We start from the raw sequence: 14291 nt of genomic DNA, 5'->3' as shown, positions 1-14291 counted from the left end.
TGCTGACGGCATTGGTGCATTGTGATACAGAAGCACGGTTTCCAGTGTATGTAAAACAAACCTTTTCTGCATTCAAACGGAAGTTTTTGTGGGAAGCATTACAGGGAGCAACTCGTAAACAACCCCACATAAATCATTCGCAGCGTAGCGACGTTGTCGTTCCACCCAAACCTTGGATTTGGTGCAAAGTTACTCCATGTCCTGTGCCCGCACTCTAGCCATGGTAGTGGGGGGCTATGCTGCAGTTTGCAACCTGTGGGCCAGTTTTGCTGCTTCTGAATATCGCAAACGTAAAGCGACAACCAAACTAATGTTGGCATAACCTTTGTCACATAAAGTCAACTCCAGTACAAGCCAGCGCCAGCCAGCGCAGGTCAACGGTCCCCGCTCCTGGTGTGCTGATGTGCAAAACAACTTCTCCTTAACTCCCTTCCAAACCTCCCGCGTAGATGGTGCTAAAAACTGAAACTGCACCTAACAATTCACAACGACGCTATGCTCTTATTTACACGCATAAGTTATGCGAATCTTTTGAGAGGTTTACCTACGCTCACAACTACGGCAGCAGTCTGCAACTTTTTGCATTTTACATGCAGGAATCCTTTGCGCTGGTGTAGGAAGATATAGTGCACAATAGCTGAAGGGGCAACTTCGTTTTTAAATGGTAGCCTTCCACAGAGCCTACAAAGCTTTGTTGTAAAGATGTTTGGATTTTAAATTTTAAATGTTTTCAGCGTACAACAACAAGTTAAAGTCAGAACAAGAATAACCGGCAATGAGTCTCATGCATCATGGTGTGCCATGATACTCTAGCAACCAAATTTTCATTATACAAGAATTACGTGAAATTTTAAACACTCCATGTAATCTGTGATTCATTTCTTGTGATTCATAATGAGGCCGCGGAATAAACATGTCACAAGAAGTGCAATCCAACCACCTCCAGAGCTGAAAACTGGTTCGTCTGTCCTGAATAGCAAAACACTAACCTCGCTATACCAATCGTCCCTAAAACTAGCTATCCCTTGAAGGAGAGTTTCGTCAAATCGCGCGTACCATTCATCCGCAACGCGCAAATAGCGGTAACTACTGCTGGGCCGGTTACTGGACAACAGGTTTATCGGCCGGCCGCCACCAGCCGCTACAAGTCGTTGCTACTCAAGTGCAACGCGTTGGATGCACTGACCACACGACCGGACTGCACACGTAATGTGCCACTCTCGCAAGGTGAAGATCAAAGCCATACAATCGGGGATGGCATTTGCGATCTTTCGACAAGCAACATGCTCCACCGCTGCGCTCTTCTGGCTCCTGGCGTGGTGGTTGGTGATATCATGGACCGGTACCCGGTTACACCAGCTATCCCCCACACGACTGGCGAATTCCCGTTCCGGATGTAAAAGATAAATTCAAACGAGTCACACAGGATTTGGTTTTCTTTAACCCCGTTTGCGAGCAAGGGTGGAAAAAGAAACCAAATAAAAAATGAATTAGGAATTCGAGCTTAATTTAAGCGTAGCGGTTCCAGTTCAGTTACATCAGGTTAATCAAACGTTGCACCGTTCACCAAGAGACGCGAGAGCATAGTTGAGCATAATCCATTGAATCAACTCCAACCAATCCAATACGCTAATGGCGGAAATAATATCCTGTTCAGACTAAATTACCAAGTATTCCGTAAATAGGCAATGGCCCAATTATCACTACATTCATGCTGATCAATCGTTTATCGTAACAAGTGTACAGATGAGCCACTGCCACAATTCATTTATTGAAGTATCAGATAATGTCGTTTAACATTGACTAATGCAATATTTTTTAAATAGAATAGATTTAAGCTATTCAATAGATATTTGGTTACATTCAGTTTGCTACAAAATAATTTTTCCCATTGTCACGTGCAGATCGCGTGACAACCCCGTGTCCTGCCGAGCATCTATTGCACGATAAGGTTGTATTTTCATACTTGAATGATCGACGTATACGCTGAAAAGAGTTTGATTTAGTCGTGGAATACATTACATCCAACCTCAGATTACCGCTTCAAACAGCGAATGTTCACCTGCGATACCACTTGGAGGTGATCTACGTCAGCATCTGCTTAGTACATGGCGCATCTTGCAATATAATTGTTCGAATCGCATAACATCACGGCATATCCATAAGACACACCGCAGGTCATTCATTAGAGCAGGTACGTTTAAGTAAAAGCTAGACAGATTAATTGTTCAGCTAGTAAACTGCCTCCACGTTAGATGGTAAGCGGGACAATCATCAAAATGATCTTCAGTCTATTAGCAATTAGCTGTGTGTTAAGCACCTTCAACGCGGCATGACGCGACTTATCACTCACTCACTCGCTCCCTCGTTGGGTAACACGGGTTTCCACTAAACGGAAAAGTCACATACCGCCGATTACGCCGGAGTTAACGGAGGGAAAAATCGTTTTTTTTTAATACTCGCGAAGAGATGAAAAACGGTGCCAACAAGCTGGAACGATGATCGGTCTGGCTGCTCGCTGGGGACGAAAAGCTTACCACCAAATCAACCAACCACCGGCCATGCAACCGTATAATTGAATAAAATTGAATAAATTGATCGCGATACTGGGGAACGATGGAAGGTAGGTGGTGCTGGTTCGCCTCATGAAACACGCCGAGGAGCAGCAGTACGAAGCAATGAAGATCTTTGCTTCTAATTTACGAGCGGCCGACGGGCTGGTGAGTGCTAAGAGTTTAAACATTTTTTTTTTTCATAAATTTTCCACCATGAATCTTGGGCGCTACACGGCGCTTTTCCCACCACACCCAATCTGACGAGCAGCTACGGGCGGTAGCGATGTCGGTAGGTGTTTACAGGAACGATTACAACCAAATTGTCTCCCGCACAGTACACACCTCGTGTCCCTTGTAGGCCCCTATACCCTGTGAACCGAGCAGTGAACTCACACCGCGCCAAAACCCACTGCCCTAAAGACATATACCCGGGCGTCGCTTTTTCTTGGTCACCGGGCCCTGAGAATCTGAAACTTCATCATATTTAACGGAGCAGAAAATCGACCGCTGCAGGGCATTGGTGGCAGTAATTGCATGTTTAACATCATATCGAACTACGCTAATGTAATGCGTATCAGCAATTTAGTCAGTCCCATTTGTTTACTTCGATGCTGTTTTAATCCGGCATCCGGGGTCAACAAAACGCGACTTGACATTCACTAGGATTTTATTTCATGTTTCGCTAATCAATCTCAATGGTTTAATAAGTTTTACACTTCAACAGCATCCCCGTTAATGCATTCTGTGCCTTTCCTTCCAAAGGCTTATCAGACGGGTTCTGTTTTGTATCAAGGGTAAACGCTTAGATAACGCTCAAATGGGGCGAGTTTATCGGGGGATCTCTCATTCAATTATTGGACCATCCCCGCATCTACCCGATTATTTGGAGCTCTTCATTTGTACAATTTGTTATGGCTCCATTTAGGCGCTTCGGCTATCGATTTACTTAAAAAGAACCAAGGCAGATAAGTGTGTTTAAGTAGTTTTGAAGACCAGCTTTCCAATGCCACGCTGCTGCCGTTCATCTGGCACCGCGGCTATAAACTGAATGGACTTTCCTTTTATCACGAAAAAAAAACCCTGTTCAAACCCACATCAGCATCAACACACCGAGGGAGGCTGGTGGCCGATAACTATTGCCGAAAGATTGTTTTCCATCTCACAAATCCGGCCGCGCAATGCTCTACATTTAAACCATTACGCTTGTGTAACGGCAGCCTCGAAGACCCGCAAAGCGAACATCTGTTTTCCTGCCCCGTTGTGATCCGGTTCGAAGCGAGGAGCGGAAACGGCAGGCGTCGTGCTTCCGCGCACTCCGTCATCAGTTTTGAACCATTTTCTTTCATTTCAGGAGACCAAACTTCCCTGTAAACATCCCGGCCAGCTATACCGAAATTGTAACTATCTTACTTTGGACCTGGGTGTTTATCAAATCATTTCTGATGGTTAACCCCCTCCATCGTTGGCGTTTGGCAGTGACGGTTACCAATACTTCCACAACCCCACGAACCCACACACAGAAATTGTGGGTGCGACTGTGGGTGGGAGCAAATGCAGGGAGCAGCGCGACGAGATCAAGCGCGACAAAATGTTCGGTTGACCCACGAATGAAGCTTCTCGAGGGGCAGATCGTGCCAGGGTACTACTGCAACCAGCCGTCTAAGAACCCAATTAATATCAATTCTGTGATAATTGGTGGCAATTGTGTAGCTAGAAGATGCTTGAAAGAATTCTCAGAATTTTATGTACATTTCATTGAGCAAACGTGGATCGACTGTGTATGGTTCCGCCATGACCTATGTAAATCGAACGTCAGCTGATAGAACCATACGACAAAACACAACTATTATTACGTAAACTTGTGCACTCGATAACATTCAACAAGCGAACATGTAGTCGGACATTCGTTATCAAAACCGAGAAATTTCCATTTGTTTTAAAATGGAAATTTCTCTTTAAATTAATTTAATTTTAAAATGGAGTCTCTTGCGATGTGCAATGTGATAAGTGACCGAAGAGTCTATCAGTATTTTTACGTTACAACAATGGCGGAGTAAATCATCAGGTGAAGTTCCCCGTATCCACTGTTTATTTATTCCTTCTACTGATCTACTTACGTTAGCCCCTTCCCGTTACATTTTAACTAACTTTGGCAAGCTTCCAAACAAATCGAAGCAAATCGACAGACATCGGAGGAGGTGGTGGGCTACAAATGATCAACACCCAGGTCTTCAAAAACATGCAACCGGCGATCGGGTGGTAACCTGCGGACTGCTGCAGGACGAAGACTTGTACCACAAGAAACCGGTTGGACTAGACACACACACACACACAGTCAATGACAAAGCGAAGGGGGCCAACCAACATTACTACAAGCCGTCTGCGTGCAGCGACAACCACGACGGTCCCACCATGACGCGGAATGGCGTCAAGAAACGGAACGCGGTGTGCGCGCCATCGCAAACGCGAGTGACCTAAAATCGGTTTAGAGATCATAGCAGGCTCAGCTCCCGACTGTTGATAGTCGATTAAGACGGCAAAAAGCTACGATGACGAAACGTGGTGGCGAATACTGTACGCCAAAGCCCTTCTTCTTTTCACCCTACGCAAACCACCATTTCATTTGTTTCCTTCTATCACTCGTGACATTGAGCAAAAGACGACCAAGTCATCATTCAACCCCATGCTGCTGACGTGTTGGTATAGGTTAATTAAGTTGATAATTTTTTGACACGATCGGATCCCAACAGCCAACGTTTGCCGGATCATGATCATCAGACATTGCTTTTTAGAGAGGGCAACGCGCACAAAGACGGATCTAAGATACCCTCTCCCCTTAAGTATACACGGTGGTATCGTGCATTCTCGGTGGTACTCGCATGTTCCGTTGCTATAACCGCTTTGACAGCTGTTCTGGGTGTCCCAAATGACATCGCTTCTATTTTTTGCCTCTTTCTCCACGCGTTGCTAAGAGAAAAAGAGGGTAGATTGCACCACTAATACGTATGATACAGCTTCTTGAGCTAAGGGAAAAGGTCAACCCGGCAGCCGAATTACTTCCGGCGCGATGAATAACTTACTCTAGGTTTCTTGGTCTTCAGATAGCCCGTGGGATGCTCAAGGAATAGATTATTTAACCGTCGCGTGTTTGACTGGAAATGTCAGAGCCAAAACCAGCCACATAAAAACTCTTAGTTACTTAGCCAACAATATCGGAAGTAATCGTACAATTTAAGTGCTTGCTTATTTCTAATCTTAGAACAGTATGGTATGCCATTAATACATACTTAACATGACGATGTCATTGTGGTCTAAGATGGATGGACACTTAAAAAGATCGAATGAAAGATAGCCATTTGCGTCGCTATGATCAATGTACACCGACAGTGCGGACATTCTTTAGCATAGGAAGTTCCTTCTGCAACAGGTGTACACCGGTAAGCGGTAAATCTTTTTTGTGGATCAATATCGAATTACACACCAGTAAGGAAATCGTCAACGCCATAAAAAACGATAATCGTTCCAATACTACTTTGCAAAATCGGAAACTCAACAAAATTTCTTGGGGAAATTCAACCTTGGAATACGGTGGTGGTCTGCGCTGCAACCATTAGCTAGGCTTGCCGTTAGCGACTAGCTGTCTCTGTTCAGCCGAACGTTGACCTCTCTCGCTTTCGTTACTCTCCGAGCAATTTTCATTCAGCATATTTTCACCATGACACAATGCTCCTCTTTTATCGTCGCTGGTGCTGGCGATGGTGAAACAATGTGCGCGAAACGCGAGACATTCATGTTCTAATTTCTATAATCTAGTTACCAGTACCATGAGTACGGGCGCTTAGTCTCGGTGCAACCGATTTCGAATGCAGTCCCTACGATGGACAGGTCAGTATTATGGTGCAGCACGGAACCATATCATTCACTAACCTTCTCCAACAAAAGCAGCCCATGCGCCACTGTTTCAGCGAGGTAGTAGTAGTAGTGATGGGGTGACCCAAATTTAGCTTTAAATTAATTTCTTTGGCACTTCTGCTTTTACCGCTCTCGAACCTGACAGCCCTTAATGGGCTGACCAATTTCACCCGTGTGTTCTGTGTGTCGGTTCGGTAGTCGACTCATCGTTAGAACGAACACCGGCGGCGGATGGTGGTGGCTAGGATGACGATGCACTGCACACTATACTACACATTTGTATGGTAGTTAGCAATGCACACTATACTACACATTTGTATGGTAGACATATAGGTCAAAACCTATTTATTTCTGTCGATGCTTTACCCCTGAACTATCACCACTGAGTAATAGCATATTCAGAACGCAATGCGACCAACTGTCGACGGCGAGACGCTTCCGATGGCGTAGTGGAAGACAGCGCATGCATGACGGAACAAGTGTGGCCTGGGATAGTTATGCAAATGATCTTACTTTCATTCCGTTGTATACACTTAGTTAAGTACCACATCAACAGCAGCCCTAATCTTACGATTTACAACAGGCACCGTCAGTGAATAACACTAGATTATGTGATGCGTCAGATGCGTCAGATCATGAGGTTGGATTACCCATTCAACATGATTACAGAGTACGAAGAGGATGGGGGATTGTTTTTGCGAGAGAAAAGAATAAAATTTAGCAACTTACATGACTGAACTGAGTAGCAATTTTGGTGTGCTCTTCCTGGTACTGCTTACGGACTCGGCGTTTCTCCTGGTAGAGGCTGGCTAGCTTCTCGTGGCAAACCGTATCCAGCTGCTCGGCATTGGAGCGAATTTGTTTGGCAGTGTGCTCGAGTTCTTCCATAAAACTCCGCCAGGCACGCATAATGTGGCTTCCTGTTGGCGGCATTAGTGGTGAGAGAGAAAACAAAAAAAAACACACAAAGCAATGAGCATAACAAAGGCTAGAGATGAAATGAAATCAAATAAATTCAATTGTATCGCAGATCCATGTTCCTTGGAACCGTTGTTTGGAAGGTGTGTGTGTGTGTGCGTGTGAAGGTCTCAACCATGCTTTATCTAATTTCGATGTTTCCGCTGCGTTTAATATGCAGGGAATTTAATATTCCACTGCTAATTTCAGTGTCAACGACTCGTCGCTGTTACCAGCGGTTGTATCTTCCTCAGATCTTTCATTTTACTTTTTTTTAATACTACGCCAAGTTTACTGTTGATAAGCCAAAGATCCTATCCACTGCAATGAAGCAAAAAACGTAAGGAATAAAAATTCGAATATACTTGCTTACTAACTTGAGTCAAATAGCTGAGAAAAGAAAAACACATTGTCTGTTCATTCGTTAGCGTAGTAAAGTGATAGCAAACATACAAAACATGCCTCAAAACATTGCACTTGCCGGCGTGGCACTATGAGAGACACTCTTTTCAACACAACCAGCCGAGAGCAGTAAGTCGCACACTGCCATCGCTGCTGCCTTGAATGTAGCGCGACAAACCGGCCAGGGTTGTGCTTTTTGATTTTATGAATTAGGTATTCAAGGCAGGGCAGTGTTCCACAGCACGACTCGACAGCGCGGATTTTGTTTTCTATGCTGTAAAAGCCTTCAAAATCACTTGCGATACACGATGTGCTTCAGCGATGGTCCACGCTCGAGATGGGTTGCTACGACCAATGGAACTACATTTTTCGGCATCCAGTGCACAACTGACCGGTACACAGTCCACCTTGCATTAGGAAAAATAAGCAGTCATAAAACAAAACACTCTTTTACCTTGACTTCTATCTGAATTTCACCGATGGTTGACAGAACCCAAATTACACGTTCTAAATTTTACATCCCACCATCTGATGGAGTAAAAAGAAATGTTTGCAAAATTTAACAGGCACCCCAACGATGTGTTATTGTCTAACCGAAAGGAAAGCAACAACCGGCCCGCCAAATGATCTAAACGGAAACAGACGATTATTGGGGGGGTGGGTTCGAAGCATTGCTCCGTCGTCCAAATCTGAGCGATGCGTGATTATGACCATAAAATAGAATGAAACAGACAACGGAAACCGACCTTATCCGCGAAAGACAAATTCCCAAACGCGTGAGATCGAAATTGCAACACGCAATAAAACGGGCGCGGCCGCGAATATGTTTCCCTAGCAGTGGCCAGCGAAAACGAAAGTATCCGCCGTAAACCGAATGTGGGGAACAACCATAAACTACGGCGGAACGGTTTGAGGCTTATGCATTAAACATGCAATCCCTGCCACCGGATTCCAATTAATGTTTTATCACAGGCAGCCCACGAGGAGTAAAAGTATTCGCATCCTATGTGGAGCTTTGTTTGGGTTTGTGGTCGTTGTTTACGGGGATGGGAATGGGTGGATAGGAAAACCATATTTTGAGAAAGAAATGAAAAGCAAAATACAAACAAACGGGGAATCTATACAGATCATGTTCATGTTCACACAATAACGGCATTTCCCTAGATGACGGGACAGACGGGATCCTCTATCGGGGAGCCGAACGGATCGCAATGGAGACGCACGGTACCGGTACGAACCTTGCAGATCATCGGTGCGATCGATTTTCAATCCTTGCTGGGTTACGGCCGCCAACGAGACCGCATACTCTCGGTCGCACTTTGCCTTTTGTGTAAGGCACCGCTTCATGGTTTCGAGCAGCTTCAACTCCGCTTCCTGCCGATTGAGCAGCGCATCGTGTGCCGCTCGGCCTTGCAGCGCAGACGAGAAGCCCATGATGGTTCCCCCGTAGCTCCACTGCTCACTGAACCAATAGGTTGCTTCCCCTCCCCCAAAAAACACTACACAAAACCACCAAAATACGCACTATGCACTTGATTGGCCTTTTCTCCCTTAGCCCTCTATTGTTCACTCTACACCAACTGCTAGCGCTTCATGCGTCGGTCACGTTGGTACACCACTCTACACGACACACGCAGCCATCGCCTGCAAATCACCCTACACTACAAACAACTAGCACTGCTTTTAATAGCACAAAAGAAATAGTAAATTACGTACTGGCAATAAAGCGATACAAATGCAATAGATATTCTAATTTAACGAGCGTATTTTTAAAGCTGTTTTTAACACTGAGATGTCACTTTTTAAAATATGTTAAACAGGAGCTTTTCGTTCCGATTGTGTGTAGTAGTATCCGTTACATCTTCGAAATGGAGGATATCCTGTGAAAGAAAACGAGAAAAATGATAATTAGTAAATATTTTTTCTGCAATTTTTTACCGTAATTGAATCTGTTTATTTTATGCAATTATGTTTTCTCATCTAATTGTGATCAGATAGCGTCAATGATAATACAAATTATCTTATCGCTATCAAAACAAAGTGCAATGTGTAGCACGAGGTCAATAAAGATATTTGTATTTTAAAGTTGTACGCTTTTTTTACAAATTGATTATTCGTTAAACAGGAAAGGAGAAACACACTGAAACCACTCCATATTAACGCCAGATTGGAATCTACCTGTTTACTTGCCTTGGATGTACACTAAACGTTCTATGATTGCTATGACGCTAAAATAATTAAAACGTACGAGTTTGTGGCCTTGTGAATATGCAGGATGCGGTATGTAACGTTTTTGATAAGTGAATTCCGGTAGTAATATTTCATTTCATGAGCTTTACTTTGATTATCTTTAAAAAAAATTGAGATAAAAGATACCATCGTGATTACGTTTCGTCGCTATGGGTTAATATAGCAAACTACGTTATTATAATAATGTACCATACGTTCCGAGTGATAAAAATGTACCATACGTTATATCTCGTATCGAATCTATGAATTATCAGCTGGTAATTCAAAAACCACCGAAAGGATTGAAATGCTGAAACTATTGCCAACGAAAATGTATTATTTTTAAAGGTTTCTTCTGAACAATGTTTCACTGAAGAAAAAAAATCGCTAGCCCGAAGAATAACAAACTATACACACACGCTGCATGTGCGCAATCTGAAGCCCAGCAGGCGAATTTCACTGATGGTGTGAGTCATTTTAAATGATTCATTGGATTTATTCGGTGCACCAAAGACGTAAATTTTAATTTATAAGCATACAATTTCTTATATTTCCTATAAACAATGTGTAAATTGTAGCAATATAAACTAATGTGTCTGTTCTTTTCGATGCAGGACGTTGCTAATAACAATTTTGTCTCATCTATATGAAAATAATGTGCTGTACATCACTTATTATTCAACATATTCCCATCCAGAGGAAATCATCATCGTAGGAAAACGATATAAAAGACGCTGCAGGTTTGAACCATGCTTGTCAGTTGCGATCGCTCACCTAGGAAACAGGATCAAACGGATGTTATCGATCATCTATACTGAAGCACTGGAACTGTGTAATATGCAAAACCAGTTGCAGAGTAATGATGGAACGCATCGCATAGTTATCAACCAGCGCATCGCAAGTGGTGCACACGACGATAAGATAACTATAGTAACGATCGGTCGTATTCAATCTGATCATGCCTGTTGCATAAACTGTTTCTTCCACATTTGGTGCATTATCATCATCGATACCCCACAACAGTGGAGCACATTGTCTTGGTTTGTTGGAAACTCCTCATAACAACCAAAGTACGCAATAGGCACCAACTCGGTTTCAAGCTGGAAACACAGCTCGTTTGCTGAAGCACATTGTACATTGTTTTCAATTTAACCGTTGGCAATCGAAACCAATCGAAACGACACAACGAAGCGTCCGGTGTGTGTGTGGCGTGTAAATTGGCTAAATTAATCGTCAATACTGATTCGCGTGGATCCGAAACCCGAATTCACAACGTTCCAGCCAGCTGGCTCGCAGCATCAGCGAGCCAACATTGTTCGAGAATAAGCGTTTGTGTTTTTTATTCATTTGGACAAATACACAAGAAGCATGGCAACTGTGTTCCTAGGGAAAGATTCATTCCTTAGGACAAAAGTCAAATCACACAGATGCTGTTTGTCAAGTTAAAATCATCTAACAAACGTGTTATGCACAGATATAACAAATATATTAGCTTCTGCATGAGCCAGTTACATATGATCATCTTGTAGTCAACTACACCATGATCGTTCGCTACTGTCCAGCTCGTTAATTCTTGTGGAACCGGCCATCGATGGCTCACAACGCACAAACAGATACACACACACACACACACTTCCATTCGACGCACTCTGGTGCGAAGCATCAAAATGGAGAAAAAAAAACAAGGAAAAAAGGGTAACAGACAATGACGAGGAACATAATCTAAAGAAGAACAAGAGAATTGCTGTGTTTTCCCCATCATCACGCATCGACGGTACGTAACAACTCCGCTGCACTCCGGAGGCTGTCTACCTCTCATCTGTCCGGTTCCTATCCTGGGCGTCATCCCGCGAAGACCAGCAGAGACCGCTGCTTGGACCAAGGGAAACCTTTGACTACATTTTCTTGATCCATTAACAGTACAGTCTCTCGTCGTTCTGCTTTGGAATCGTATGCGCCTCAAATGACGCACGTCCTAATCCCTTATCACGAGCATCACGAAACGCACATAAATCCCATTTTTCAGGTACGCTATCAACGACCGATTAAAGGCAAAGTAGTGACCATTTCGATGGCATATATCATACCCGATCGATCAGCTGCAATGAATGAAGCCTGCAGAACAAGGGTGTGCGAAGATCGACGGCAGTAAATTGTTACCGTTACTGGTGCGCGCTGAAGTGGGAAACACACTGGTGCTCTGGTAGCAAAGAAAAAACTGTTGGCCTCATAAACCGGACCTCAGCAAGATGGGCAGTAAGCAGAGCAGGTTCTGTAGGATGATGGGATGCTGCGTCCAAGCAATCATTCTCTGCACGAGAGTAGCGATCGCTTCGCTGGACAAGACGATGTAAGAGATCAACATTCAAGGTACAGTTCAAGTTAGTGGTAATGGTGGCAGTGAACTCTGTTCGGTAATCGATTTGAACTGTCTTAAAATTCATGCAAAATACACAAATCCATAAAAGGAGTGTTAACTGTAGGTAAAATATCTTGCTCTTACGTTTACAAAACAATAAAATATTGAACACTTTCATATCCGTCTCGCTTGTCTCTTATGCTTCCGGCGCAATTGTACATCGGCAAAAGGTAGGGCTAGTAGGGACAGGATGACGACGATCTCATCGACAACGCCAAACATCGAACGGGAGCGGTAGCATCGCGATGGCCACTGGAAGAGAGTAACATGCAGTCAGCCAGATAGCGACAGCTCAGCGGCGGGAAAGTCGCTGACACGTCCTAATGGAATGACGACACACGGCCGCACGGTGCTGGAGCAAACAAACAAAACAGAAACGAATTTGATACCATGCCGGTGGCCATCTCCACCGTTCGTTCATTCGCAAACGCACTTTCACCCGGTCCCGGTCTGTTCCACCTTTTCGTCGTTGCGTCGTCGTCGTCGTCGTCCACGTCGAGCGCGCCTTCAAGCGGTGATTTGCTAATGTTGCACTTTTCTCAACGATTCTGCTCTCCCCTGAAAAAGGCGCGTATAACTGGACCCACCACTCCCGTATTTCTCTGCTTGCTCTTCGCGATCGCAACGACGACCACTACGACAGAGACGACACAAAACCGGTCTTTGCGCGACGAGAACTGATCGCCACCACGGAGCGCCTGCCGCTACGGATCGCTAGCCCACCGTCAAGCATATGTTCAATATGTCCAGAGATTCAACCACACAAAACAGATTCAGATATAGAGAGCGAGCGAGGGAAAGAGAGACCGAGAGAGACGTGGAGAGAACATTTTCCTACAATTTCCTTCTTATTTTTAGAATCAACCGATACTGAGACTCGACGCATCTCCCCCCACACTAAGAGCATGCTCAGCTCGAGAATCATGCTTACCTCGGTCGTACACGTTCTGTGTGAGACATTTGATTCTACACGCTAATAAGCACAGCAGTAAGATCGAGGCTAATCAAGACAACTGATCGATCGTTTAGCACTAAAGTCAAGTCGTCAACACACCTTACACAAACCCGTCAGCAGTGTAATCGAAAGGTTACGGCCATTTAAAAATAAAACTTTCATAGAAGTTAGTAAAGGGAAGTGCTCCAACACGGCTGGGGTGGGGATCCTATCCTTTGTGGATGAGCTCAGACTCAGATGTTCGCTACATTCACAAGGCCTGCTGTTTTGTTAGATAAATAAACGCAAACCACTGGGAGGGGTGAGTCTGCAACAGGCAAAACTTAGCAATCCACAGTTTTAATCGGACCAGCGTGTGTTACAACCTCTTTCGGGAGGGTTTCGTGTAGTTAACTTTAAGATTGAAGCTCAAGTAAATCACGATCTTTACTTAAAAGAGGATGTGTCCGTCCCGGTCTGCCACCCTTACATTAGATAGGTAACTTATGCTGAGAGAAGGCGATGCGATGATCCTTCGTTTCCACACCTGACCAGTTTTCCCCTGAAGACACGCGAGATTCATTCCGGTTTTAAACCGAAAGAACACACCAGAGCCAGGCAAAACAACAACGCGATCGCCGTGTTCTCTGCGTGTGTGCCTACCCACACCACACCGGTGGCGGGAGGATAGAGACAAACACCACACAAAAAAAACCTGGAGCACCCCTTTACCACACATTTTGATATTTTTCGCTTTCTTCTTTACCCCATTCGCCTCACACTTCTGCCGTGGTTTTGTTCACTTTGCATATGATTCTTCTTCCCTGTTGCTTGCATTCAATGGGATGGGCGCAACGTGTGGTCGTCGGGTTCCTCAATTTCC

General features: G+C 44.3%; 1 protein-coding gene across 5 annotated transcripts in view; it reads right to left on the bottom strand.

The window, feature by feature from the left end:
- LOC125952461 (tyrosine-protein kinase Fer) overlaps positions 1-14291 on the bottom strand; it is a 32208-nt gene that overhangs the window by 17367 nt on the left and 550 nt on the right. For 3 of the 5 annotated variants that reach the window (XM_049681920.1, XM_049681927.1, XM_049681923.1), the window contains exons 2-3: positions 9065-9706; positions 7197-7387 (exon numbers count right to left, since the gene is read on the bottom strand). In XM_049681920.1, coding sequence (XP_049537877.1) covers positions 7197-7387; positions 9065-9260 — 387 coding nt within the window. In that variant the 5' untranslated portion in view covers positions 9261-9706. The remainder of the gene's footprint in view (positions 1-7196; positions 7388-9064; positions 9707-14291) is intronic. The other 2 variants (XM_049681921.1, XM_049681922.1) reach the window with 2 other exon arrangements.

The sequence above is a fragment of the Anopheles darlingi genome, chromosome 2 (genome assembly GCF_943734745.1).
Source record: "Anopheles darlingi chromosome 2, idAnoDarlMG_H_01, whole genome shotgun sequence".
NCBI lineage: Eukaryota > Metazoa > Arthropoda > Insecta > Diptera > Culicidae > Anopheles > Anopheles darlingi.
Note: the sequence above shows the minus strand (reverse complement) of the source record. Positions and strands in the feature narration are given on the sequence as shown.